This window comes from Hypanus sabinus, chromosome 8, assembly GCF_030144855.1.
Source record: "Hypanus sabinus isolate sHypSab1 chromosome 8, sHypSab1.hap1, whole genome shotgun sequence".
NCBI classification, from domain to species: domain Eukaryota; kingdom Metazoa; phylum Chordata; class Chondrichthyes; order Myliobatiformes; family Dasyatidae; genus Hypanus; species Hypanus sabinus.
In genome coordinates, this window is record NC_082713.1 from 145,763,334 (window position 1) to 145,787,970 (window position 24,637).

General features: G+C 39.0%; 2 protein-coding genes across 3 annotated transcripts in view; one reads left to right on the plus strand and one right to left on the minus strand.

Annotated features, from left to right (window-relative positions):
* rtcb (RNA 2',3'-cyclic phosphate and 5'-OH ligase) overlaps positions 1-15,657 on the plus strand; it is a 45,070-nt gene extending 29,413 nt beyond the window's left edge. The window contains exons 7-13 of the mRNA XM_059978165.1: positions 6,990-7,146; positions 7,652-7,811; positions 10,131-10,306; positions 11,029-11,217; positions 13,326-13,436; positions 14,063-14,182; positions 14,923-15,657. Of these exons, the coding sequence (XP_059834148.1) occupies positions 6,990-7,146; positions 7,652-7,811; positions 10,131-10,306; positions 11,029-11,217; positions 13,326-13,436; positions 14,063-14,182; positions 14,923-15,030 (1,021 nt within the window). The 3' untranslated portion in view covers positions 15,031-15,657. The remainder of the gene's footprint in view (positions 1-6,989; positions 7,147-7,651; positions 7,812-10,130; positions 10,307-11,028; positions 11,218-13,325; positions 13,437-14,062; positions 14,183-14,922) is intronic.
* Positions 15,658-17,008: 1,351 nt separating this feature from the next.
* The window catches only part of wash1 (WAS protein family homolog 1), a 36,349-nt gene continuing 28,720 nt past the window's right edge, over positions 17,009-24,637 (minus strand). For both annotated transcript variants that reach the window (XM_059978166.1, XM_059978167.1), the window contains exons 9-11: positions 22,978-23,139; positions 22,154-22,222; positions 17,009-18,028 (exon numbers count right to left, since the gene is read on the minus strand). In XM_059978166.1, the coding sequence (XP_059834149.1) occupies positions 17,865-18,028; positions 22,154-22,222; positions 22,978-23,139 (395 nt within the window). In that variant the 3' untranslated portion in view covers positions 17,009-17,864. The remainder of the gene's footprint in view (positions 18,029-22,153; positions 22,223-22,977; positions 23,140-24,637) is intronic.

Sequence of the window (24,637 nt, forward strand, 5' to 3'; positions counted from 1 at the left end):
GGGGATCAGCGACTTCAAATTCCTCGGAGTTATCATTTCAGAGGATCTGTCTTGGGTCCAGCATATAAGTGCCATTATGAAGAAAGTTTGGCAGTGCCTGTACTTTCTTAGAAGTTTGCGAACATCTGGCATGCCCTCTAAAACCTTGACAAACTTCAATAGACATGTGGTAGAGAGGATATTGATTGGTTGTATATGACCTGGTATGGAAGCACCAATGCCCTTGAACAGAAGAGCCTACAAAATGTAGTGGATATGGCCCAGTCCATCATGGGTAAAACCTTCCCCATCACTGAGCAGAGCACATCTACATGGAGCGCTGTCCCAGGAATGCAGCATCCATCATTGAGGACCTCCTCATCCAGGCAGTGCTCTTTTGTTGCTGTGATCAGGAAAAAGGTACAGGAGACGTGGGACCCACACCACCAGGTTCAGGAACTGTTATTACCCCATAGCCATCAGGCTCTTGAACCAGAGGGGATAACTTCAGTTATCCCATCACTAAACAGTTCCCACAATCAAGGACTCTTTATGTCATGTTCTCATTTATTGCTTATTTATTATTATTAGTAGTTGTAATATTTTGTATTGTCAGTTTGTTGGCTTTTGCACATTGGTTGGGGGCAGTCCTTCATTAGTTCTATTGTGTTTCTTGTATTTACTGTGCCCACAAGAAAATGAATCTCAGGATTGTGCATGGTGGCATTTATGTACTTTGATAATTTTTTTTTGAACTTTGAAAATCTCTACAAGGGTCTCTGCTATTTCTTTCCTGGCCTCCCATGACATCTGACAGTGCACGTGGTCAGGTCCTCGGGATTCCCCCCCCCCCCCCGCCGCATGGTATTGTCTTATTATTATCCATCACATGTACCAGGATACAGTGAAATGTTTGTGTTGCATTCTTTGATACTGATCAAGTCATTGAATAGTGTGTTAAGCTGGAATGAGTTATAACAGTATCAATGCAGAATAAAATGTAAGAGCTATCAAAAGTATGCAGTGCAGATAAAGTGCAAGATGTTGATAACAAGGTAGACTGTGAGGCCAAGAATCCATCTTACCGTATTAGAGATCCGCCCTAGAGTGGTAACAGTGAGGTAGAAGCTGTCCTTGTGCCAGGTGGTATGTTCTTCTGCCTTTTCAGAGAGGGGAAATCAGAGAATATCTGTGTTGGGTGGGGTTCTTGATTAAGCTAGTAAGAAGTATAGACGGAGTCCATGACATGAAGGCTGGTTCATGGATGTTCTGAGCTGCGAACACTACTCTAGTTTCTTGGTGGTCACATGCCATGCCGAGCTGTTACACATCCAGAGCGAATGCTTTCTCTAATGCTTTTGCTTCAGTAAAAATTGGTAAGAGTTGTTTAGCCTTCTGAGGAAGTAGAGCCTTGACATCAAGCTGGTTGGACCTGGACAAGTTATCAGTGATGTTCACACCTAGGAACTTGCAGTTCTCAACCACAATACTGTTGATGTAGACAGGAGCTTGTGCAACCAACCCCCTCCCCTTCCTGAAGTCAATGACTAGCTCTTTTGTTGACATTGAGGGAAAGGTTGTTGTCATAACAACATGTCACCAAGCTCTCTATCTCCATCCTGTATTCTGACTAATCGTTATTTGAGATTTGAGCCACAACAATGGTATTATCTGCAGACTTGTAAAGGAGATGGAGTCAGAGCAGAATCTGGCCTCACAGTTATGAGTGTACAAGGAGTAGCGTTAGGGTGCTCAGGATGTGAACTTGTGGAGTACCAGTGTTTCGATTGATCGTGGTGGAGATGTTGCTGTCTATCCTTAATGTGTTTCAAGGCTGCAAATACCTCCTTCCTCATAATTAGCATTTGACCCAAGACCTTACTACTTATTTTCCTCTTTCTTTGGCATCTATGAATGCTCTTTAGTAAACACAGAGGAGAAAAAAAACATTAAAAATCTCAGCCATTTCCTATGATCTGTACGAAGACCTAATCTCTCCCAATCATTCTTTTAATATAACAGAAGAACCTACTTGGATTATCTTTAACCTGCCAAGTCGATCTCATTCCCCTCCTTTTTACCCTCCTTAAGCCTGTTCTTAATAGAACCATAGAACACTACGGCACAGTACAGGTCCCTTCAGCCCTCCGTGTTGTGCTGACCCATATAATCCTTAAAAAAAGTACTAAACCCACACTACCCCATAACTCTCCATTTTTCTTTCATCCATGTGCCTGTCCAAGAGGTTCTTAAATATCCCTAATGTTTTAGCCTCCACCGCCATCCCTGGCAAGTCATTCCAGGCACTCACAACTCTTTGTGTAAAAAAAAAACAAACAAAAAACAAAAATAAAAAAACACTTACCCCTGATGTCTCCCCTAAACTTCCCTCCCTTAATTTTGTACATATGCCCTCTTGTGTTTGCTATTGGTGCCCTGGGAAGCAGGTACTGACTATCCACCCTATATATGCCTCTCATAATCTTGTAGACCTCTATCAAGTCGCCTCTCATTCTTCTGCGCTCCAATTAGAAAAGTCCCAGCTCTGCTAACCTTGCTTCATATGACTGGTCTCCAAACCAGGCAGCATCCTGGTAAATCTCCTCTGCACCCTCTCCATAGCTTCCACATCCTTCCTATAATGAGGTGACCAGAATTGAACACAATACTGCGGTCTCACCAGAGATTTGTAGAGTTTCAACATGACCTTTCTACTCTTGAACTCAATCCCCCTATTAATGAAGCCTAGCATCCCATAGGCCTTCTTAACTTAACTTAATCTTTTGATATTCATTGAGGGATTCGTTCCTAATCCCTAATAACCTCCCTTTTCCTGACCTATATTTCTTGTCAGCCAAAAGTCTCTGAACTTGATATGTCTACCCTTCATCCTAACAGGAATATGCTGTCCTTGGATTCTTGATATGATCTTTTTAAAAGTCTGCTAGTTCCCAGTTGTTCCTTTGCATTTTAAATAGTCTCCCTGTCAATTCCAGCTGTAACCTGCCTTAATGCCCTTAAATGTGGCCCTGCTCCGGTTGGACTCTTGTGAACCTGTTCTACCTTTCGCCATAACTATTTTAAAAACTGTGGTCACTCAGCGATCCATGTCCTCTGTTTGTCCACCTTACCTGTTAAGCTACGTGTATTGAAATAGATGTAACTTATACAGGCGCTACATGCAGCATTCTCAGGGCTTTCATGTTTTTAAAAGTAATTAATAGGACTTCCAACAACACTTATTAGGCATCAATTTAATAAAAGATTTTTCTTTGTAAAAACTGAGTGTGAAAGTGAACCACAAGTACAAAAATAATTAGCAGTGAATAATAAAAATAGACGATGATGCCAGGTACATTGTGTAAATTGTTAATTTTAAACCTATGAGCATTGTTCTGATTCAGAGGTTGTTTAAATGTGGGAGGATGTTAAATAAGAATGGAGATGAACTGTATTGGCTACAATCAGCAGTTGTCCAAAAATAAAATCTTGCATTTGTTGGAACTCTGAAATAAAGAAGAAAATGCTGGAAATACTCAGCAGGTTGGGGAACTTTCTACTATGTAAGTCAGTGTTTCCCAACCTTTTTTAGCCTAACATCCGCTACCCTCCTCCCCCCCCCCCCCCCCCCAAAGCAGCTTCATATTTACCAACCCCCTCTTAGGCACAATAAACTTTCCGGTGCCCACATAGTATAAAAACATGTTTATACCACATGCAAACACAAGAAAAATGATTCTGCTTTAACATTTTTGTTTTTATACCAAGCTTACACAGTACTAGTGCACTGAACAGCAGCTTCAATATTAACGTGATCCTTGAGCTTGATGGTTTTTAGCAAGAGTTGAAATATCTGATTCAAGTTGTGACAGCAAAAGCCTTCAGTCTCCAGGTGTAACAATATCCAAGTGGTTTCTTTTTTTATGAGTATGTGGTTCACTGCACTGAAGCCTCTTTCAGCAGGGTAGGAGGATAGAAATGCAATGAACAGCAGTTTGGCTCTTCTCCAAGGACCAGGAAACTTTGTATGACAAGGTAACAACATACCAAAAAGATGACATTTTTGAAAAGCATTGTAGCTTCTTCATCATTCTGAATTTCGATATCTTTCTTCTTGCAAGTTCTCTTCCTGTTCTTCCACTTTGCAATGAAATGGTTTAATTACCCAGTCCGGAATTTCTAGATCATTTAAATCCTTGAAATGATTCTGAAAAATTTTCAGTGACTGCAGGTGTTATCAGTACTCTTGCAAATCCCTGAGTGTGAAAGAGTGGCATACTTTTCATGCAGGGAAACTGTGAGAATATTCTCCTCCCAATGCTTTGCTTATATATTTCCAGTTTTCTGATTAAAAATGGACACTGCGCTATTTTCCTGGATTAAATTGAAATTCTTACCCTTTAGTTTCATATTTAGAATGTTCATTTCATCATGCAGATCGGCTAGGTATGCCACATCTCCACAGAGAAGCTCAATCTTGCTTCCTAAGCTCTAGTTGACTTTGAACAAAAATTCAACTATGGTGTCAAAAAGATTAGAGAAACATTTTAAAAAGCAGCCTTTTATTCCCAATATACATTTTGAGCTTGTTGAGGATTGATTCTCCGTTGATATTTTCTTTAACTTTTTACAAAAGGGAATCAACTTCTCCATTTTTGATAAACTGTACATATACTATTAGCAGTGCTTCGTCTTGAACAGTTGACTGATCCATTTGTATCCCAAGTTCTGTTTTTTGTAGCTCTGTGCATAGTTGATACTCAATGTCCTCACTCATTTCATCAATACGATGAGCTACAGAGTTATTACTCAGAGATATTGATTTCAAGATACTGGTATCCATTTTGAGAACAGTGCTGGGCACCTCAGATACAGCAGGCATTATTAATCTTTCACCAATTGTATGAAATTTTCCACACTTTGCTATCATTTTGGAAATGCTCTAAAAGCAATCAGACCACTATCAAAGTCAATTTTAACTTTCTTGGCAAATGACTTGAGGGTGCAGCACATTTCAAGTGCTTCTTTCATTCTTCTGGAACTGAGTAATACCATAAATCGCCTTTTCAGGGTGTCTTTTACGGAAGTGCTCTTGCAATCTTGATGATTTCATGGTTTCATTAGACAGTACAGTATTCCAAATAAAACACGTGGGGAATCGCTGTTCTGATGGGAATAGAATAAAACCATACTCCAGGTATGTAACATGGTATTGACACACTTTATGTAGTTTCTGTTTCTTAGCAGAGTTAGAATTCAAGGCTTCACTGCCTTCAGACTTGTAGAGATCACGCCGTACATATTTATCCATCATTAGTAGGGCAAAATTAAAACAAAAAATTAACATAAATTAACTGGGAATGCCTATCGGATGGCGATGACAGCAGCGAGTTGACATGGATGGAATGATAGTAGCAGCACCTAAAGGAACGGAGAGGCAAAGATGAAGATGACCACAGCAGTGAAAATTACATTGACAAGGATCAGGTTGGAATCTGAATGTTAGTTGGGATAGAGCTGGTGTTCAGCAAGCTATCTTTATACTATTCCAGTTAGCGGGATTGATGAATCATGTAAAGTCTCATAAGCCCCAAAGATGGTTCTTGGTAACACACATGAAGCCTTGGTCACTTTGAACACCTCAAGAGGAATCCTCGGTGTCGGTGGGTTCACTGATTAGCTCTCTTTCACTGTGTTGTATCATTGCACAACCTGTTTTCATAGATCTGTAGAGAAAGTTGAGAGGGTATAGTTTACTAACCAACTGTTAAATTGAATGAACATTCTGTGCTGTGAGTCAAGGGGAACTGTTGGGTACCCTGGTTGCAAATTTATGAATCTCCAATAATGTCTGTTTGGTAAGGTCTGATGAGATTGTCAAATTTCAGATGTGTTGTGGTGATGAGTACTCATTGCCTGCAGAACTAAGATTCTTCCCGTGTTACAGTGCCTCGTCCTATTATTTTGAAAGTGTCTGCTCTACTAATTGTCGATCAGTCTCATGCCTCAAGTTAGGGTGCTGCTTACTGATCCTCCTCCCCCCCCCCCCCCATGACTTCTATTTCCCCTATTGCCCTCTGAGGACACGTAACCACCCCTGTTGGGAATCACTGGTGTAAGTGATACAATTTGAGATTGTTTTAGCGGTTTGTTTTCTTTCTCCCACATAAATGCTACTTTATCTGCTGACTATTTACAGCGCTTCTCTGCATTTATTTCAGATTTCTAACTTACGCATTATTTTGCTTTTGCCTTGTAATTTTGAACTTCAGCTAGTTACAGTAGAAAACATTATTTATTGTTACAAAGTGCTACTTAAAATAGCTGTTTTATTAATCATTTGCACCAATCATTTTAAGTGTAAACAAATAAATAATCCCTGTGGATTCTAACCAAAGTTAACCAACTACTTAAGTAACCATCTGGTAAATTCAGAAAGCTGCTAACCTTGACAGCCATCTGAACAAATTTCACAGTATGGTAATGTTTGAACGTGTGTGGCTTGGTTCTTCCCTTAAGCAATTTGCATAGAGACTGAAAAGACTGCTGTAACAGTACACTGAGCTAAACTTGAATCTGCTCTGCATGAGTATGGTTGTTTCAAAATATCTCCCCTACCAGATAATCCATTAATACTGAGTCTGGGGACAAATTTGCTTCATTTTTGTCATTGAAGTAACAATCAAGAACTGGCCATGAAAGTATAAATAAAGGTATTAAAGAAATTTGCAGCATGTTATCATCATTTCATATTTGCTACCTTTAAAATGAAATGTCCTAACCAGATGTTTTGACTCTTTACCATTTTGGTTCCTTATGAATAACACAGCTACTAAATTAGATAATTCGTTGAGTTGTATTATCCTTTCAATACCTCTAGAACAGAAAGGTTAGCTTTTAGTGAAATATTTTGTAACTGAATGCAAAAAAAATCCTTTTTGTTAATTGATCTTTAATGCTTATGTCATTCCTCTGTGTGTTGAACATTTTCTGTTGACCTTTTCTTGCAGAGATTTGGAAGAGGCTTTGGAAATGGGAGTGGACTGGTCTCTGCGAGAAGGTTACGCTTGGGCTGAGGATAAGGAACACTGTGAAGAATATGGGAGGATGCTGCAAGCTGATCCTTCCAAAGTCTCATCAAAGGCCAAGAAGAGGGGATTACCCCAGGTTATTTTGTCTGCATTTTCCTTTTTATTTCTTGATCTGTACTGAGTTCTCAAGAACTGTCTGTGTCCACTGTTGCATCACTCTCTTGTCTGCTTTGTGTTTTAACTTGCTGTCTGGAAATTCATGAGCACAACTGTACTATGTTTTCTTCCAGATTGCATTATCTGTAGTCTCTTGTTTCTATACTACATGTGAAAAATTTGTAAGGAATTCATTTTTTGTAGTCATGCTTTATTGTTGTGAACTCATACCACAATCATCCAAAATTTGTGCATTAAATTTTCTATCTTCATTATAAACAAAAAAGCGTAAATCTAGTTCAAAATAAATTTATTATCAGAACAACCATAATCTTATTCAGTTGTGGATTGTGTTAAACTCTGTTTTAGAAACCTAGCTTTGCAAATCTCTTTTAAACTGTTTTACTTTATAAGATACTTAAGGACTGTTTGAATTAAATGAATACCAGAATTTGTGTGGTAATTCTTTTTCCTCTTTTTGGTAGCTGGGGACATTAGGTGCTGGAAATCACTATGCTGAGATTCAAGTGGTAGATGAAATCTACAATGACTATGCAGCACGCAAAATGGGCATTGATCATAAGGGCCAGGTTTGTGTTATGATTCACAGTGGCAGCAGAGGATTTGGACACCAGGTTGCAACAGGTAAGACACAGGGTCTAAGTATTATGGAATGCATCTCATGCTCAATGCATACTCATGTCCCTTAATACAGACTATGATAATGGCCTACTGTGCTATATGTCATAAAATCTGCATTTTTCACTTTGATGCAGATGTTCTAACTATAATGCAATATGAAGGTTTTGCTATAGCCATCGCTAAAGGCTCCTATAAATTATGATTTTCACTAAGAGCTAAAGAACATCCTGGGATGTGCTTCAGCAGTGACTTTATCCTTAATGTAAACGTGTTTTTAGTGTCACGACCAACAGCATGGAAGCTGATCCTTCAGCCCTTCATGACTGTTCTGACTTCGGTCATTGTCTTTCATGTGCTTGTCTAGATACTTCTGTCGTGAGAGTCTCTGCCTCCACCGCCCCCTCATGCAGTGCATTCTGGATTCCAACCACATTTAGATGAAAAAGATGTCTCCTTCAGCTCTCTGCTAAACCTCATTCCTCTTACTTTCAAACAATACCCTCCATTTTTAAATGCCTTTGGTACAGGGAACGGTTTCTTGTTATTTATTCTATTTACCTCAACCAGATGCTCACTCAGCCTCCACTGCTTCAATGCAAACAAATCTGGTCCATTCAGCTTCTTCTCATAAGTGAAATGCCCAGTCCCAGGTACCTTCCTGGTGAATCTCCTCTACACTCTCTCCAATTTAATAGTGTCATTCCTACACCAATGATCAGAATTGTACAGTCTCCCCCAGCTTGGCCTAAATGTATGTTTTATAAATATGTACTATAACATCTCTGCTCTTCTATGTCCTGGCTAACAAAGACAAGTATTACAAGTGTCTTCTTTAACATCTTGATATACCTGTGTTCAGAAAAGGAGCAATCCTTATACTTTACACCAAGGTCCCCTACCCACCCCAGTACTGTACCTCCGTCCCCCTAGGATCCATCCCTAGTCTATCAGTCCTCCCAGAATACATTGCCTCTTATTTATCAGGATTAAATTCCATCTGCCATCCCCCTGCTCATCATACCAACTGGCTGCTATTGTCCTGTAGCCTAAGACCTTCTTGCTAGTAACAACCACTAATTTCTGTGTCACTTGCAAACTTACTAATCACGCTCCTGTACGTGCATCTAAATTATTAATGTTTATAACAGTATGGGCCCTGGAATCCATCCTCATGGTACTCCACTGGTCACAGAATTTCAATCGCTAAGCAACTGTCAACCAAAACCCTCTCTCCTTTCATCAAACCAGTTTTGGACCCAATTTGCCAGCCTGCCTTAGATTCCATGGGTTCTAACCTTTGTTGAGCATTTTCCCAAGTGAGACTTTGTCAAAGTCCCGATAGAACCTATATAGACTACCACCAACAACACTACACAGATCAGTTTATCTTCTTGCCTCTGAAATTTTCAATTCAGTTGGATATGTAAAACCTTTCCTAACAAAACTATGTTTTCATTATTAACTCCAGTCTTTTCAAGTATAGTTTAATCCTGTCTCTGCGATTGTATTTCCCCAAGAGCTTCCTTGCCACTGAAATTACAGGCCACTGACTAGCCTGTGATTACCTGGCTTATCCCTGTTTCTCTTGGATAAAGATGATGCCACTCCAGTTATCTGGCATCTCCACCAGGGCCCCACAATCCTTTCCCTTGCCTCTGGAATACATCTTATTAGGTCCTTATGGTTTATCCACCTTTAAAACCACTAAGATATATTAAACCTTTTTCAAGATGCATGTTCCACAGTTTCACTGTCCAGCTCCCTGAATTCATAAACTATGATGTTGTACTCCTTCATGCATACAGATGTACATAAACTATTCATTTGAAGAGTACACCTTAATTCTCTGCCACAATGACTTATACTCTTGCCCTTACCATACTTACAAAATGTTCTTGAAACTAATTTGAATTATTTGTACCTCATGATAGTTGCTTGTTATTAAGCAGGAACAATCAAACTTTAAGATTTGCTGCTTAAAATATTCTTTAATATAACTACTGTAGCTACTGTTAAGTGTCATAGTGATGTCAGCTCTTAAGGTAATACAGGGTTTTAAACTTTGAATAAATTTAAAATCATTAATGCAACATATTGGTGCCATGTGAACTCCTCCTACACAGTATTTTCCTATATTTATTCAGAGGTTGCTACTTGCTATTAATGCAGAATGTGTGCTGGCATCCTAGAAAAGTAAAAATGATGAATATGACCGATTTATTTCCTAAAGATTTCTTTAGACGGACTTGACAAATATGGCCTCTTTGTGATGGTTTAGGGTGCTGTTAGCATAGTTGAATAAGGCATTGGTTTATTTTCTAGATGCACTAGTGGCTATGGAGAAAGCAATGAAGAGGGATAATATTATTGTCAATGACAGACAGCTGGCCTGTGCCAGGATTAATTCCCAAGAAGGTCAGGACTACCTTAAAGGCATGGCAGCAGCTGGAAACTATGCTTGGGTGAATCGCTCCTCTATGACCTTTCTGACACGACAGGTAGGATTTGTGATGAACTGTTTCTTTCTGCTGATGTGTTAAACCACTCACCACTTAATTAATCTCCAAGTTTTTCAGACTTTTACATTGTCAGTTGCCTTTTAGAAATCAGTAGCATGTTGACTTGTCCAGGTAGTTTCCTGATGAGAAACACTTCATCCACAGGTCATTTTGGGGAGGTTCGGAGTGGAAGCAGCTTGCTTCTTTGGCACTTGGAAGCTGCTGTTGATTAGCTAATGTCTGAGTTTGCATGCCCAGCAGAGAAAAAAATAATTGTTAGACTCATTTAATCGAAGGACTGGCTAATAAATTCAGAGAAATAGGAAAATGCCTATTAAAGAAAAGCTATATAACTCTCTAATGTGTAAAAATATGAGTAGGGAAGTGATCTTAGGAAAATAATTCCAGAAGTAGCTTGTTTTCTGCTCTTTTGAATTTCTCACATTTTTTCTCAATTTCCTTATCTTTTTTCCTATTTCCTGCTTCTAGCATTTTTCCTTGCTTGATTTCCTTCTAATTCTTGAGTGTTGTGTTTATTCTCTGCCAAATTTCTCTCGTTTTTCTTGCTCATCTGTCTGATCTGTTTAGTTTATTTGGTCCCTATTCCTTTATCTTGCCATTCTGCTCCCTATGATTCCCAAGTCACCTTCATCAAAATCTGAGTTCCATTTTTCTGTTGATTTTTCATTTCTTCTGTTCCTTCCTGTTATTCTTTCCCTTAGGCATTTGCCAAAGTTTTCAACACCACACCTGATGATCTGGATATGCATGTGATCTATGATGTATCGCACAACATAGCCAAAGTAGAAGAGCATGTGGTGGATGGAAAACAGAAGACTTTGCTGATCCATAGGAAGGGTTCTACAAGAGCCTTCCCACCTCATCATCCTCTTATACCGGTTGACTATCAGGTAACATACATTGTAGTTTGCTGGAAAGCAGAAACCTTACAAGATGTTGAAGAGATTGTCAGCTCAACTGGGATGCAAGTGACTGGAAGGTTATTTAGTGTCTAAATTTATCAATATCTTCGTTTAAAAGTGTGAAGCAGTTTTATAATATGTAAATTTACTTCTTAAATTACAGATTGAGCACCACTTATCCGAAATGCTTGGGGCCAGAAATGTTTCAGATTTTGTAATATTTGCATCTATATAATGAGATACTTTGGGGATGGGAACAAGTCCACTTACACTACATATATAGTATATATTCTTACTCTGAAGTTAGTTTTATATAATATTTTAAACTATTTTATGCATGGAGCAATAATGTGTACATTGAACCATCAGAAAGGTAGCTGTCACTACCTCAGCTGCCCAGGTGGACAGTCAGTGGCTTTTTGGCATTGCCATCAATCCTGGCTCTGAATGTGCTACGCAGCAGGCAGCCTTTGTCTTACACTGGTTCTTCACACATATTTACCTATGTAGCTGTTCAGCATGTTGGATATTCATCAGTGATGATCTTGGCAAACTCATCTCTGCTGCTTCATGCTGAGCAGGTGCTTTATCACCACAAATATTTAAAAATTTGTGGCAATGCCTTTTCTTAAATTTCTGCAATGACAGTGCTGAATATTTGCAATTATCTTCAATTTTCAGTTCGTCATGATAGATCTTGGCTTGTTTCATGATCAGCATACTGTTAAGCAGCATATTTTCACTCTGAAACTGATAGATTCACTCTTTCAATGCACAATCGATTGACTACTGCATTGCCTGAGAACCTTCCCGGCACATTATGGAATTTTCCTTTTTTGATGTCATGTAAGTGCTCATAAAATGTTAGATTTCAGTGGTTTTGGGATTTTGGAATTTCAGATAAGGGGGGCTTAACCTGTATATGATATTTTAGTAAATATTGGCCAATATGCAAACCATACAATTATCAGAATTGATAAAATTGCTGCAGCACATTCTAACCTACTTTGACTATAAAATTTGAACATGAAAGTCACACTTTAAGTCAGATTTCTAGAACCCCATTAACCTCTAAAGCTGTTCGGATGGAGAGTTGTCATTCAGTATTATTATTTCCTTGGATCATTTGCACTTGTTTATGAGCTTGTTCTGGAAGCTTTGGAAGGATTATCTGAAGTTGAGCTTCACTTTGGAAGTATGATTCATTAAAACTTTTGGCAAATGTTATTTTGGGAAATGGGCTGTCTTTAATTCAGAATCAGTATCAGGTCACTAAATTCGTTGTTTATGCTAGGCATTTTTTGTACATTTTTTGAGATTGAAATCTTGTACATTATTCATACTAAACAGCTGTCTTAATCACTGTTCTGATCTGAACTGCCTTGCTAATTGAATTTTTGCTTAAGAAGTGAAAGTTGTAAAATAATTGACTTGCATACATATTGTACACATTTAAAACTGACTAGATGCCTTTTGTTCAAATGAATCCTGACTACATTTAATATTTATTGTTCCTGTTATCCAAACAATTTAAAGGTCAGTGCTTTTTTTTACAGCTTTTACACCAGCACTTGTATCTCTATTAATAAAACATAATAAACTGGGTAATGAAGCAGGAGACATGGGGTAGTATTTTAAAGTATCAAGGAATATGAAATAATTGTTAGAAATTCTGATAGTTAAGTTTATTATCTTTTTAAAAAAAGAACATGCTTTACTCTGTCATTTAATTTTGCAGTTTTTTAATATATTTTTTAAACCATCATTTCCATCCGTATCATTATAAAGACGTTCTCAGGAAAGGCCATTGGTTTGTCTTGGGGCTTGTAGAAGACAGATCAAAGAATAAAAGTGCTGGGAGTGGAGCACTGGGCTGAAGGTGACATTTCTAAGAGATGTATTGTCCTACTAGAAGAAGGTGTACAAGGTTAATCAAAGTTTTGGTTTATTCTGCTATGATTGTCCTATGCCAAAGTGTATTTCAGTTATTTTTGATACATGGATTTCCATTCAGCATCTAAGTCATTGAATGACTTGCATGTCCACCCAACTGGCAAGTTGATTGTCTTCACCATACTTTCTTTTGTACCTTTTAGTTAACTGGGCAGCCTGTTTTGATTGGTGGAACAATGGGAACCTGCAGCTATGTCCTTACTGGAACAGAACAGGGCATGACAGAAACTTTTGGGACTACCTGCCATGGGGCGGTAAGGAATTATGAATAAATTGTGGATCTTCATAACCCAGTAATTGTGATCTTGCCTAAATGTCTTATAAATTGGTAGGTATTTTTTTTTAGCAGAGTCCATTGCAGATAATGTTCTTCATGCTCAATTAATATAGACTGTTTTCGTCTTTATAGTATTGTTGGATTAGAAATTGCTATTAAAAGGACTGAAAAATAATATTACATAATGTTAGATTCAGCAGCTGCCTCGTTAAATTAATTTAAACGCTGTTTTTCAAAGGACAAAACTATGGGAGTGGGGGAAGAGGTGGGTGCCGTTCCTAGAAAATCTGTATTGTGATCTTCTGTAATATGAAGCTAAGTTGGCAGTGCATGCATCATGAAATAAGAATGGAAAACGGCATTTGGTTAATTTTATTCCCACAAATTCCATGAAAAATAATTTAATCTTGTATCTCAAACTTTTGGCTCGTGATTTGTGAATTTTTTAAAGGTTAATTTCCATTACTTAAACACCATAACACAAGGGTCAACTGTAGAAATTCAAAAGAATCCTGTTTAACTTTTGTTAGCATATAGCTTTGTAGGTGTTTCTTAATCTGATATAGAAGAAGCTTGAATATACTTTCTGAATAATATTTTCAGGGGCGAGCTTTGTCACGTGCAAAATCCCGACGTAATCTTGATTTTCAGGATGTGTTGGACAAATTAGCTGATATGGGAATTGCTATTCGTGTTGCTTCACCTAAACTAGTAATGGAAGAAGTAAGTACCGTGATTTATTTTTGCCTTCGCTTTTAGATGTCTGCTAAAGCTGCTTAAATGAATGGGAGCAATTTGTTTTCTGGATTGTTTTCCTGTGCTGTTTAAATGAATTGAGAAGAATATGAAGATCATGGATAGAAATTTGTTTCTTCCTGTACTGAGAATGCAAAATGTACATTGAACTCTATTGAAGTCAATAGAGCTACATTTTTCCAAGTAGAACGTGGATTTGCATTCCTGTCCCATTATATATACACATTTGTATTGTTTTTGAATATTAAGAAACCCAATGTGGTGAACACTTATCTACAACTTGGTCATTCTCAAACTTTGGAGACACAAGAGACCTGCAGATGCAGGAATCTGGAGCAACAAATGATCTGGTCGGGTAGCACCTGGGGATAGTAATTGTTGTTTTGGGTCAAAACTGTGCTTCAGGACTGAAGATGGCCTGTTTAAAGAGGAAAGTGTGAGTAGTGAGGCAGGGCCTGAAAGTCTTTTGATGTGGAAGGAAATGAGAGCACACAAGGAAAACCTATGTGGCCATAGGAAGAATGTGCAAGCTCTTCGCAGTCAGCACCAGAGATCAGAGTTGAACCCTGTTCAGTTATAGCTCTGTATAATTTGATATCATGAATAAACATAATTTCAGTGTATCCTTATGGTAAAAAGTACTAGTCAAGATAGATTACAAAGGGGATGCTGAATTCATTACTAAAAGATAATCTTTTCTTTTCTAGGCTCCCGAATCCTACAAGAATGTGACTGATGTTGTCAATACTTGTCATGATGCAGGGATCAGCAAAAAAGCAATTAAACTACGGCCTATTGCAGTTATAAAAGGTTGATGGAAGCATATTGATAGTTTACATTAGAAATCTGTAAGATGGACTATCTTACTAAACTACTTCTTGTGGAAAAATCCTCTTTCACACAAATACTGAATGTTAAGTTTTGTTACAGTAAAGTAACACTGTACATTTCCCATTAAGTTGAGTGCAGAATTTTGCATTTTCATTTTGAGAACTCATGATTAAGTACAATAAATTAATAGGCTAATTTTTTGTTTAAAAAGTTTCTTGTCACGAATCAGTTAAGGTAATCCAGCAAAAGATTGTTTTTGTTTAGTGCATAGTACTCTATTAAAGTTATTTTACCTTAGCAACTGTCACCTGAATATCTATGGAGAGAATAAAGCACTTGTTCACAATGTTAGAAATTGCAAGTGAATTTTGCATGAGATCAAGATCAGAATAACCTGATTAAATCCCTTTCTTCTATTTGCCAAAGTGCTTGAATAGCCTCCGCTATGTGGTTTTTGGTGCTTTGTAGTTTTGTATAGGCAGAGGGGACAGATTTAGTAAGCTTTTAATTACTAGTTTCATTATTTCAACACAGAATTGAGCTGAATGGTCTTCTGTGTTGTACTGTGTTCTATGTATAAAGCAATGTACAGCTATTGATTCTGATAATAACACCAAATGGTTGAGGGGAATAAATTCTTAATATTCCTATGCTGCCAAAGATAAACACAAGTTCCAAGTATGATTTATAGAAACTAGATGGGGGAAAAACTGAGTGGCTAGATTTCAGTGAGTGTTTCAATTGTGCTGAGCCTTTAGTATACTAGATGGAGTCAGATTAGGTTATAGGGTTAAATTATGAATACTGCTTGCAATCATCTAAATGAATTGCCCTGAATGCTAACCATGAGGATTTAGAATAAAAATGAATACTGAAATAAAACTTTATCTGACAGAGCGGCCATTTAGAATTTACCTTTTACCAATCTTGGAAATATCTCAGTGCAGGGGAAAATGAAATGTATGGTTTTGCTTGTTGGGGGCACCAGCAAGAGAGCCTGGAGGATATTAATCCACCATGATCTTATTTATCTTTTTTTGATGTATTACTAGGGAAGAAATTGTTAGTATATATTTTCAAGTAAGAATAAATTGCAATTAACATTAGACAGTTCTCTTACTAATGTCACACCTAGCTGGCTCACACTGATGCTGCTGCAGAAATGATATTAGTATGAGACCTCTTATTATAGCTTTTGGAACTTTAACTGGGTGCTGTGATCACTTCATACGTTTATTCAATTCACATTTTGTTCATACTATCAGCTGTATCTTGATTCTTCAGATAGGATGTTCAATCCAAGTGATTAATAAGCACTAGAAATATAAACTATCATAGTAGAAGCAGTGACCCATTTAATTGGATATGCCAATGAAATAGTTTTGAATTGTTTACTAAAGCAGCAAAGACTGTTCAGCTCCAAAAAGACTCCGAACCCAACAATCACATGAACTGTAATACTACTTTACTAGTGTTTCCATTTTAAAATGTCACCATAACTCCCTCATTAGGTTTGTTTAATAATTTCCAATATCTGTATTGACTGACTGCTTCATGCCCAATGGTTAAAGAACTATTCATCAATTCCTTTTGTAGAGATAAAGAGCTTTTAAGAGTTGTCATCTGCCACCCAGTCTCACTTTTAATTAACATCTATTAAATTAGACAAGGAGCTCTTCATTGAAATTCAGTTGCTAAGACCAAGTATGTTGATGTGTTCAAGACAAATCTGGCCACAAACAAAAGGCCTAATGCATTTCTTAATACAGAAAGCTTTTGATTAAAGACTATTCAAATAATTTCAAACACTGATGTAACCTGTGCTTTGGCTAAAAAAAAGTGACAAGACTAGTGATAGCTTGGCATTACCTAAAAAGTAAACTTGTGCATAAGAATTTTAATTAAAACTATATGAACAGAATTTCTAGGGTCAGCAAAACAAAGTTGTACTGCACTAGGGGACTGTTTGGAATGGTCCTGTTTATTCAAAGACTTATGCAAAAAATCACAACACATCCATTCTCAAAGCATGATAGACTATGCATCTTCCATGATCTGCAGCTTATTCAAGTTCAAATGGTAATTTATGCATAAGTTTTGAGATGCCAACATTTGTATACATCAAACTTTCAAAACCAATGCTGACTTTCAATTATATTTCAAACTTTACACCAATTAAAAGTACACTAAATTTTACTGCTGTCCTAAACTAGACTTAGTTAAGTTGAATTTTACATTTTAGTATGACGTTGCTAGACTCATTCCTATTAAGTACAGTGTAGTCAAAAACAGTGCAACATTAGAGTTGTAAAACATACTGATTTTTTTCTTATCAGCTGCTGTCTGACAACTGGTAAAGTGGTTTTGGCAGAGCATGGAAATAAGTTACCATCAATAGTGACTTGCACTTTAAAGATGAAGGTTAATGCGGGCTGTGTTATTGCCTTCATGCTAGTTCATAAAAGGATAAAATATACCTGAGTAAATTTTGCTTAAAATAAGCTATGAATGGTTCATTACAATCAGTTTGCATGTCCCTGCTACTCTCACTGCATTGCAGGAAACTTAAGTGTAGGATGAAAATAGGGTCTTTAGTTGGACATGTCCATCCATGTAGCAAACTCGAACCAGTACAGTAAAGAACTCTGTCTCCGGACCTCAAGCTCGGATCTATTATTAAAGACATTAATAGACAATATTTTCCCTTAAAGAAAATAAATTTCTAGGCTTGAACCAAATTGGTAGATATTAAAGCCGGAAGTTCAAGTTTTCACAAGAACCAGAGATAATGCAGACATGTTTGCCAAATTAGTCAGTCTCATGCATCCCAGTCGTCTTCATCTTCAGCACTTTGTTGCTGTGGAGGCGGGAGGGGTGGAATGGCGTCAGACATCCGAGCGAAAGCACCACCTGGTACAGGAACTTCACTTCCAGTTCCTTCACCACTGCCCTCACTATGTTGAGGACCTTTACCTGAAATACCTGCAAGAAATTAGACATAATAATGAACCAGCTAACTGCACGTTAACATGTTCTGCTGCAGTTCAGAATAGAGCATCAGTATTGAATACAAGCAACACACAAAATGCTGGTGGAACGCAGCAGGCCAGGCAGCATCTATAGGAAGAATTACAGTTGATGTTTCAGTCCGAGACCCTTTGTCAGGACTAACTGAAAGAAGAGATAGTAAGAGATTTGGGAGGGGGAAGATCCAAAATGATAGAAGACAGGAGGGGGAGGGATGAAGCTGAGAGCTGGGAAGTTCATTTGCAAAAGGGATACACAGCTGGAGAAGGAAGAGGATCATGGGATGGGAGGCCTAGGGAGAAAGAAAGGGGAAGGGGAGCACCAGAGGGAGATGGACAGCAGGTAAGGAGTGACAGAGGGGTAGAGAGAGAAAAGAAAACGGTGGGGGAGGATGATAAATAAATAAGGGATGGGAGCATTAACGGAGAAATCAATGTTTATGCTATCAGGTTGGAGGCTGTCCAGATGGAATATAAGGTGTCATTCCTCCAACCTGAGTGTGGCTTCATCTTGACAGCAGAGGAGGCCATGGATAGACATATCAGAATGGGAATGGGACGTGGAATTAATATGTGTGGCCACTGGGAGATCCTGCTTTCTCTGGTGGAAAGAGCGTAGGTGTTCAGCGAAATGGTCTCCCAGTCTGTGTCGGGTCTCACCAATATATAAAAGCCGGAGCACTGGACGCAGTATACCACACCAGCCGACTCACAGGTGAAGTGTTGCCTCACCTGGAAGGACTGTCTGGGGCCCTGAATGGTTGTGAGGGAGGAAGTGTAAGGGCAGGTGTAGCACTTCAGATTCAGTTTATTGTCATTTAGAAACCACAAATGCAATGCAGTTAAAAAATGAGACAATGTTCCTCCAGAATGATATCACAAAAGCACATGGCAAAACAGACTACACCAGAAAATCCACATAACATTTGGCAATCCCTAATCCAGAGTCTGGAGAGGCTGCTGCATATTAATATTGCACTACTGTCTTAGCGTGTTCCCCAGAAAGGAGCTCCAATCCAACCAGATAAATGAGTGCCAGGAGGGAGATCGGTGGGAAGGGATGGGGGGGGGGACGAATGGACAAGGGAGTCGCGTAGGGAGCGATCCCTGCGGAAAGCAGAAAGAGGCGGGGAGGGAAAGATGTGCTTGGTCATGGGATCCCATTGGAGGTGGCGGAAGTTACGGAGAATTATATGTTGTACCCAGAGGCTGGTGGGGTGGTAGGTGAGGTCAGGGGAGCCCTATCCTTAGTGGGGTGGCGGGAGGATGGGGTGAGAGCAGATGTGTGTGAAATGGGAGAGGTGCATTTCAGAGCAGAGTTGATGGTAGAGGAAGGGAAGCCCCTTTCTTTAAAAAAGGAAGACGTCTCTTGTCCTGGAGAAAAAGCCTCATCCTGAGAGCAGATGCGGCGGAGACGGAGGAATTGTGGGAAGGGGATGGCATTTTTGCAAGAGACAGGGTGGGAGGAGGATTAGTCCAGGTAACTGAGAGTCCATAGGCTTATAGTAGATATCAGTAGATAAGCCATCTCCAGAGATGGAGACAGAAAGATCAAGAAAGGGGAGTGAGGTGTCGGAAATGGACCAGGTAAATTTGAGGGCAGGGTGAAAGTTGGAGGCAAAGCTAATGAAGTCAACGAGTTCAGCATGTGTGCAGGAAGCAGCGCCAATGCAGTCATCGATGTAGCAAAGGAAAAGTGGGGGATGGATACCAGTATAGGCTTGGAACATGGACTGTTCCACAAAGCCAACAAAAAGGCAGGCATAGCTGGGACCCATATGGGTGCTCATGGCTACACCCTTGGTTTGGAGGAAGTGGGAAGAGCCAAAGGAGAAATTATTAAGGGCAAGGACTAATTCTTCTAGACCAGTGGTTCCCAACGTGGGGCGTAATTTGATTTTTAAGGGGGGGCAATTCAAGAATGAGTTATCAACAGTGAATTTTTTCTAGTAAGTCTGTGTGAGTATGAGTGTGCGCGTGAGTTAATACATATGTGTATATACAGCATGCATACATAAAAATACCTGTGTATACATGTGTAATTGCGTATGTACTGTATATATAGTGTATCACCATCATTACAACCATAAAATGGCTTTCATAATTAAATTAATGATTGACTGTTGTAGGAAGGAACGAGTGAACGTCCAAACGTGTAAGAAACTTGTATGAGGTCGCGCCAATGCTGCTTTTTGCAGTAGCTTTCGGTTCTTGGTGGTGTGAAGGTGTGTACATTGCGTCATCTCTTTTAAACGGTGTATCTGTCTTTGTATGCTGTAGAAACGAATCGGCATTGTTTTATTTATTTATTATTATTTTAATATCACTTAATGTTCTTTTTTTACAATTTCTTAGTAATTTCTTCATCAGAACTTTAACAGTCCTTTGCTTCTTTTATTTTTCTCTTTCATGAATGCCATGTTCTTTGGAAGCTTGTTTAAACCAAATTAATGGTCTTTTAGGCTTCCTCCAGGTGAATAGGAGTTCACTTTTTGAATAATAAGAATTATATATCACCACAGGGGGCATCAGGATTTTAGAGGTGATTAGGTGGGGCATGGCCAAAAAAAGGTTGGGAACCACTGCTCTAGACGGAGGAGAGTGGTGTTAGGTCTGGAATCCAAAAAGGAGCAGAGCTTTGAGACCTTCCTGGTGGGGGGTGGAGGGATAAAGGGACTGGACATCCATGGTGAAAATAAGGCAATGGGGGACAGGGAACTTAAAATTATTGAAAAAAATTAAAGCGTGAGAAGTGTCACAAAGATAGGTGGGAACGGATTGAACAAAGGGGGATAAAACAGTGTTGAGGTATGCAGAAATGAGTTTGGTGGGGCAGGAGCAAGCTGAGACAATGGGTCTACCTGGACAGGCAGGTTTATGGTTCTTGGGTAGGAGGTAGGCCTCTTCTCGCAATTCTTGGGTAGGAGGCAGGCCTCTTCTCGCAATTCCTCCATCTCCGTTGCATCTGCTCTCAGGAGCACCTCTCCCATTTCACACACATCTGCTTCACCCCACCTTCCCGCCACCCCACTAGAGATAGGGTTCCCCTTGTCCTCACCTATCACTCCACCAGCCTCCGGGTCCAACATATAATTCTTCGTAACTTCCGCCATCTCCAAAGGGATCCCACGACCAAGCACATCTTTCCCTCCCCGCCTCTTTCTGCTTTCCGCAGGGATCGCTCCCTACATGACTCCCTTGTCCATTCGTCCTCCCCCATCCCTTCTCACCGATCTCCCTACCAACACTTACCCTTGTAAGCAGAAAAAGTGCTACACCTGCCCTTATACTTCCTCCCTCACTACCATTCAGGGCCCCAGACAGTCCTTCCAGGTGAGGCAACACTTAACCTGTGAGTTGACTGGTGTGATATACTGTGCCCGGTGCTCCCAGTGCAGCCTTTTGTATATTGGTGAGACCTAACGCAGACTGGGAGACCATTTTGCTGAACACCTACACTCTGTCTGCCAGAGAAAGCAGGATCTCCCAATGGCCACACATTTTAATTCCACGTCCCATTCCCATTCTGATATGTCTATCCATGGCTTCCTGTACTGTCAAGATGAAGCCACACTCAGGTTGGAGGAACAACACCTGATATTCTGTCTGGGCAGCCTCCAACCTGATGGCTCCAAATTAAATTTGGAAATATTTCCATTTCTACTGGTTACAAAGACCTATAGAATATAGATAACCTGAATTTGAAGAACATGGGACATTTAGGAGACTCTTAGCAAGACATATGGATGGAAGGAAAAATAGAGGATTGTGGGCTATGTGGGAGGGAAGGGTTAGATTGAGCATGTAATATGCTTACAAAGGTTGGCACTATATTGTGGGTGCTATGCTGTACTATATTATGTTCATAAGCCTATCCAGAGACTGGTATTAAACTGTAGCTGGTTTCAGTAAAAGTCCCAAAGAAGCGACAGATCTGAAGATGCTATAGTAGAGCAGAGGAAGCTCTGTATTTTTACACTTTGGTATAGCATTAAAGTAACATGAACAATCTGTTAAAATACTAATATTAGCAGTAGCTAAAATTTCCATTTATACCACTGTACAGCATTGGGTTTTGTACCTTTTCTCCTCATTGCAAGCTTATTGAAGAGATCAGACATCAGATTCCCTCCTCTTTCGCTTGTTCCACCTAGAATATAATAGATAACATTCAGCAGAATGCCTGTTTCCTCCTCAATCACCACTCAAAAGTAGCAGTGGCATGGAAACATTCATTCCCATTACTATAGAACCATAGAACATTACAGCACAGTACAGGCCCTTCAGCCCTCCATGTTGTCCCGACCCATATAATCCTTAAAAAAAAAGTACTAAACCCACAGTACCCCATAACCCTCCATTTTTCTTTCATCCATGTGTCTGTCCAAGAGGCTCTTAAATACCCCTAATGTTTTAGCCTCCACCACCATCCCTGGCAAGTCATTCCTGGCCCTCACAACCCTCTGTGTAAAAAAACTTACCCCTGATGTCTCCCCTAAACTTCTCTCCCTTAATTTTGTACATATGCCCTAAATATAGGTTTCCACTTTTGTTTCCAAACATGCATTATCATTATGCAGGGATAAAAGGTGCACCATATGGAATGTTTCTGTTGTCCCAGTTCTTAACCATTGATGCAAAAATTTTCAGCCAATTTTTACAACCATCAGCATCAAAAATTCCACATCTGCAACAGACGATGTATTTTACATTCACTTTGAAGCAAATTCTCAAATCTGCAGCAGACATTGACAACTGTTCAATGTTCTTGAAGTTGAGGGGGGAAAAGCAGTATCCTTTCCAAGTCAATAAAACAGAACATCTTTTACCAGTTCTTCTAAATATTAAATACAAAATATAAAAACAGTTTCATAAGCCCAAGTTATGCCTCAAAGAAGATAATACCTTGTTCTTGTTCTTTCTGTTTTTTCTTTTCCATTTTAATGTTTTTTGCATTGCGTAGCTTGGCTTTCCCAATTCCTCCTGCCTGCCGGATAGATTCCAGCAGACTGGCTCTTCCATTTGAGGGCTTTACAACTTCTTGAGGTGCTCCCTGAACAATACCATCTTCCAGAAAAGAAATTAGAGAAAGCAGATAAATTAATAAATTTGTTTTCTGCAATTATGATAATATTCATCTGGAAGAAGATCCTCCTTGAGACTAGACTGAACTTTTGGGAGAGACAACAAAATAAACCTACAATTAAAAGGAAAAAAAATCACCTGAATTGTACAAAATGGATGAAAATAATAAAAAGCTGCAGATACTAGAAATCTGAAATTAAAACAGAAAATGCTGAAAGCACTTAGTGGCAGCATCTGTGGAGAGAGAAACAGTTAATGTCCTGGGTCAAAGACATATAATGCCATTTCTCTTTCCATTCTTGCTGCTTGACTTGCTTTTAAAATACAATAGATGCTTGATATGCAAATGACATAGTACTATTCAAGTCTTAGACATATGTAAAAATTTTGTAAAGGGAAGATACTTTAAAAAATAATTAGAAGTTTCTAAACATCAAAAATTACTATAAAGAGCAGTAAATAGTAAGAAAACTAAATTAAATAAATATTTGGTGTGACTACCCTTTCAAACTGTGTCAATTCTCTTAGGTACACTATTGTGGAGTTTTATAAGAAAATCAGCTGGTAGATTGTCCCAAGCATCTTGGAGTTCTTCAGATTTTGGCTGTCTCACTTGCTTCTGTCCCTCTGGGTAATCCCAGACAGCCTTGTTGCTGTTGAGTTCAGGGCTCTGGAGGCCATGCCATCCGTTGCAGAACTCCTTGTTCTTTTGAGAGTCTTCCTCATAGAAGAGTACAGCACAGAAACAGGCCCTTTGGCTCATGTAGTCCATATTGAACTGTTCAAACTGCCTACTCTCATCGATCTACACTCAGACCATAGTTCTCCATACCTCTATTATCATGCACCTATCCAAACTTCTCAGAAGTTGCAATTAAGCTTGGATGCTGCAGCTCACTCCACTCTCTCACAACCCTCTGAGTGAAGAAGTTTCCTCTCATGTTCCCCTTAAACTTTTTACCTTTAATCTATGACCTCATGTTGTGGTTCCACCCAATCTCAGTGGAGAAAACTTGCTTGCAATCATCCCTATCCATAACCCTCAATTTTGTATACCTCTATCAAATTTCCCATTAATCTTCTACATTCCATTGAATAAAGTCTTAACCTATTCAATTTTACTTATAACTCAGTTCCTCCAGTCCCAGCAACATCCTTGTAAGTTTTCTCTATACTCTTTCAACTTTATTTACATTGTTTCTGTAGGTAGGTAACCAAAGCTGCACCCAATACTTAGGCCTCACCAACATCTTACACAACTTTAACATAACATCCCATCCTGTATGCAATACTTTGATTTATGAAGGTCGAAGTGCCAAAAGCTTTATGACTCTATATACCTGTGGCACCAGTTTCAAGGAATTATCGATCTGTATTCCCAGAACCTCCTGTTCTACTGCACTCCTCAGTGCCCTACCATTCACTATGTAAGACCTACCTAGGTTGGTCCAACCGAAGTGCAAAACCTCTCTTGTTGGCA